The 4,132-nt window shown below is 53.2% G+C and overlaps 1 protein-coding gene across 1 annotated transcript; it reads left to right on the top strand.

Annotated features, from left to right (window-relative positions):
- CSUI_004718 (coproporphyrinogen iii oxidase) lies at nt 1-4,093 on the top strand. Its single transcript, XM_068064903.1, has 4 exons — nt 1-717; nt 1,104-1,294; nt 1,995-3,724; nt 3,951-4,093. The coding sequence occupies exons 2-3, from the start codon at nt 1,277-1,279 to the stop codon at nt 3,138-3,140; spliced, it is 1,164 nt and encodes a 387-aa protein (XP_067923118.1). The 5' UTR covers nt 1-717; nt 1,104-1,276; the 3' UTR covers nt 3,141-3,724; nt 3,951-4,093.
- Nucleotides 4,094-4,132: the final 39 nt, after the last annotated feature.

Below are 4,132 nucleotides of genomic sequence, written 5' to 3'. Positions count from 1 at the left end.
TGTTCTGCTTTGAAATCGGATCCGTACCTCTACGGAGCAACCACAAGAGGGACTGTGTCCTGAAAATGTCACTTGGATCCATTCAACGTGGTGACACCGGATGCATGCACTGTGGACTGCGGACACACCGCCGCTCGCTGTTGCAGAGTATGATCGTGCTTGCTCAACGTAGGTGAGGGCATGCCAGCCCCTTGGCGCCGGGTTGCCGGGTCGTCAGCCCACCAGGCCATCTCACTTTATCAGCTCCAATTTCTTCTCGGGTGAAATGCACGTCACCCAACCACTCGAGGAACTTCAAGGTCCGGCCGTGACACTAGAGAAGGTACTCCTGTCTCGTGTGCCTTCGGCCCCGTATGTTGGCGCCCTCCCGGGCTAAATTCTGTTCGAGACTTCTTTTCGACACCTGCTACCTTCTTCACGACTATCACAGCGGCGGCGCACTATGCAATTTGGTCTGTGTGTTTCGGGAACAGCGTTGCACACTCGGTACCTCTCGGGCTCTGTGAAACCTCTTAAGGGAGGGCGGGAGCTCGCGTGTTACAGCCCTGTCTCTCTTCGTTTCACAGCTGAGTCACGTCTTTCCTGCTGTGCGAAGCGACTCGGTTTCTCCGGTACCCCTATAAGGTCGCAGGTTATTTCTTGAGGGACGGCAGCTGCAGCAGGTGAAGGCGGTCACCTGTATGTTCCGGGACTCGGTTTTCGTGCAGCTTACCACAGGTAGGGTAGCAGTACGGTATAGTAGAGAGAATGAGTGTCTGAGCAGGGTCACGCTTGAGACACGGCTGCTGATTAAAGGGGCTTTTGCCATGGACAGGCTGCTAGCAACTCCGAGACACACGCGTATAGCAGCGTTTCGTGCCGCCAGGCTCGGTGATCGTCGTATGCTTCGTAGAATCCTCACTTGAATCGTGCTGCCTTGCTGGGACGACCGGTTGCGGATCGGCGTTCTCCGGTCACTTTCCTGCAGATTCTTCACAATCCCGCCATCGTTCCCGAGGTAACAGTTGACAGGTTTTGGTAACGCAGCGGTACATACATACCCCGCCCTGTTGTTCACTGCCGGACGGAGCCGAATGCCAATGGTATTTCATGCCCGTCTGCAGCTCAGCTCAGTTCTCTGCGTCTCGTCATGCTCTGGTGGACACCCGACTCCAATCAACGCGGGATCAAAGTGTGCAAGGAACGCTTCTTCACTTTTGGAACACGTTTGCGCGCGGTCCTCTAGAAAGCGGAGGCTGCATGGGGACAGGTGCACAGGAAACAGTGACTTCTGACGATGGTTCACTCAAATACGGTAAGTGCCGTCTGTTTCTTTTTTTTTTTCGAAGGAGCGTAACACATCGGTCTCAAGCGGTTTCTCAGCACTCCGCGTACTCGTGTTTAAGCATACGTGGGATTCCAAGCTAACAATCTCTTCAGCAGTATACGTGAAGGGACGAATATGCTTTCTGCTTGAGCAGTCTCTCTGCTCTGCCGTGCGGTCCAGTACATAATTAGAGTATCAGGCGCCGGCATTTCGCTATTTGAGCATTCCCAATGGAAACCGGTTTGAAGCTGAGACAGCTTTGCGTATCTCTGTGTACTGGCTAGGTGACGGGCGCACGTGGCTGTCATCAATTTGGGGCCAGGTTGTTTGTTCCGGCTAGTGCGCTGTTCACGACGCAGCGGTCCACTTTCTTTTGGCAGTGCTGACGGGCACCAGGTGCTTGCAGTGTCGCTTGACGGACTGAAGTAGGCTGTCCCTCACCGCAGGATCTGGAGACAGCATGATGTACGCGCAGTTCCTTCGAGCGACCGTAGTGCTCATACTTTTCACCGTAGGGTCTCTTGGTCTCTAGTACCGCTCCCTGGTCCCCATGATGCATACCGGAACAATGTCCGCTGTCCATACTCAGGCCTTCCACGCGCCCGTGAAAGGTTGGTTTGTCTCGCTTTGCCTGTTAGCCGGCGACATTCTGCTCCTGTCTGTTGTCCGGTGTCTGCTCTTGCGGCAGTATCATCCGGACGCCTCCTTTCGGGAGCGCTGGGAGGCGCTACTCTACAAGTTCCAAGACAAGATATGCGGTACCTTGGAAGAAGTTGATGGGGGTTCCTTTCGGGAAGATCTCTGGACTCGCCAGCCCGCCGGATCCGACGGAAGTGAGAGAGGCGGGGGTGGGAGGTCCCGGGTTATACAGGACTCGGCCGTCTTTGAGAAAGCCGGTGTGAATGTTTCAGTAGTCCACGGCGCGTTGCCCGAAGCCGCTGTACCGCTGATGACGAGCAGGGGACATAGCATTCCTGAACTTTCTGAGGGACAGCACTATGAGTTCTATGCTGCCGGACTTTCACTAGTACTTCATCCTCACAATCCCCTAGCACCTACAGTTCACCTGAACTACCGCATGTTTCAGATTTTTCTTGTCGACACAGAAGAGCATGCAGCAGAAGACGCGGAGGAAACGAAGGGCGACGAACGACACCGGGTTTCTCGGACCACAGACGCGCTTCCTTCCGATCTGCAATCCAAAGAAAAAAAGACCTCAGTGCTATGGTGGTTCGGAGGGGGGACGGATCTTTCACCATCATACGTTTTCGAAGAGGACTGCGTCTTTTTCCATGAGAAGCTGAAGGCTCAGTGTGACAGATGCGATGAAAGATACTACTCCCGGTTCAAGCGCTGGTGCGACGCCTACTTCAGGAATCACCACAGAAATGAAGGAAGAGGGATAGGAGGCATTTTTTTCGATGATCTGAATGAAAACATGGAGGTAGACCCGGAAAAGTTTTTTGGTCTAGTTCAAGATGGCTTCAGGACATTTCTTGAGGCGTATGTCCCCATATTGGAAAGAAGAAAAAGTGCGATTTACTCGGAGGAAGAGAAGAAGTGGCAGCAGGTCAGGAGGGGGAGGTACGTGGAGTTCAACTTGGTTCACGACAGAGGGACGAAATTTGGCCTACAAATGCCAGGGTCGAGAATCGAGTCCATTTTGATGTCGTTGCCTCTGACTGCAAGGTGGGAATATGACTTCCAAGTGAGGGAAGGCTCTAGGGAAGAAGAAGCTTTGAATGTCTTCATCCGTCCCAAGGACTGGATCCCAGTTAATCAGGCTGCACTTGAGGGCTTTTTTTGGCCAAAAGAACAGGGTGCTGGAGCGTGAACTTCCTTTGAGAGATGCGGGGGCACTGAAAGGCATTATTGGGGGCGAACTTCAGAAACTCCGCGAGAGAATGCTTGTTCCGGGGAGGTGACGCGGAGTCGTCACGATTCTGTGCTGCACACTTTGCCACCTTTGCGGGTTGGCAAACGCTGGACTGACGCCATCGCTACCCGGAGAGCGCATGTTTGGATATTCTTGAAGCGTGCACACCAGCTGCAAGAAGGGAGAGGGACAGCCGTGCACTCCTCCGTAGTGCACATGCAGTACCCGCCGTAGAATAGCCCCGATATTGGCTGTTGCGATGCGAGCTAAGCCTCGTTGAGCCTCTAAACCTGGTCTTTTCCGAGCCATGACATTGAAGCCCTATATGTGCATGCATATGTGGATAAGCGGGAAAGTAGGAATGAAAAGCTTGAGAAGTAAGTCACAAGATGTGCGCTTGTGCGGAGGATTTGTGCAGGTAAGAACTGGAAATGGAAGCCCCAGCTGTCTTTGCTTGGTTTAGTTTTTTGTAGCAGGCTGGTTTGCCTTCTTGATGGATGTGCACCACCGCTGTCGGCTTGCGCGGAGCTACTATTTTTCACGTAAGTTCATATTGTGCGCCTTGCTCTTAGACATTCTATCGGTTTGTAATTTGCACGTATGGTGCACCTCATGATCCCGGATACTGTCATACTCTCTCTTTGTCGAATGCTGCCCCCCCCTGCCGAGAACAGCTTCCCTGAGCCCGAGTGCGGCCGTGGGCGTCATAAGACAGGCGATATCAACAATCAGTTTCCGGGTTTTTCGTAACGTGTCGTGCCGCTTTAGGGAACATCTGGATGTTTGGCGACGGGGGTGGTTTCGAAGAGAACATGCGTTCCTGAGGTTGGCGAAGGCTCTGCGTTCGTGACGTGCATCGTGGCAGTGCCCGGAACACCGACAATATAATGGACGGCGCAATATCTTAGCAAGTTTTTATCTGTCTGCCACCAAAGCACAACACGTGTCAC

This window comes from Cystoisospora suis (assembly GCF_002600585.1).
Source record: "Cystoisospora suis strain Wien I chromosome Unknown contig_2246, whole genome shotgun sequence".
Lineage (NCBI taxonomy): Eukaryota > Apicomplexa > Conoidasida > Eucoccidiorida > Sarcocystidae > Cystoisospora > Cystoisospora suis.
The sequence above is the reverse complement of the archived record's forward strand: the minus strand, read 5'-3'. Positions and strand labels throughout refer to the sequence as shown.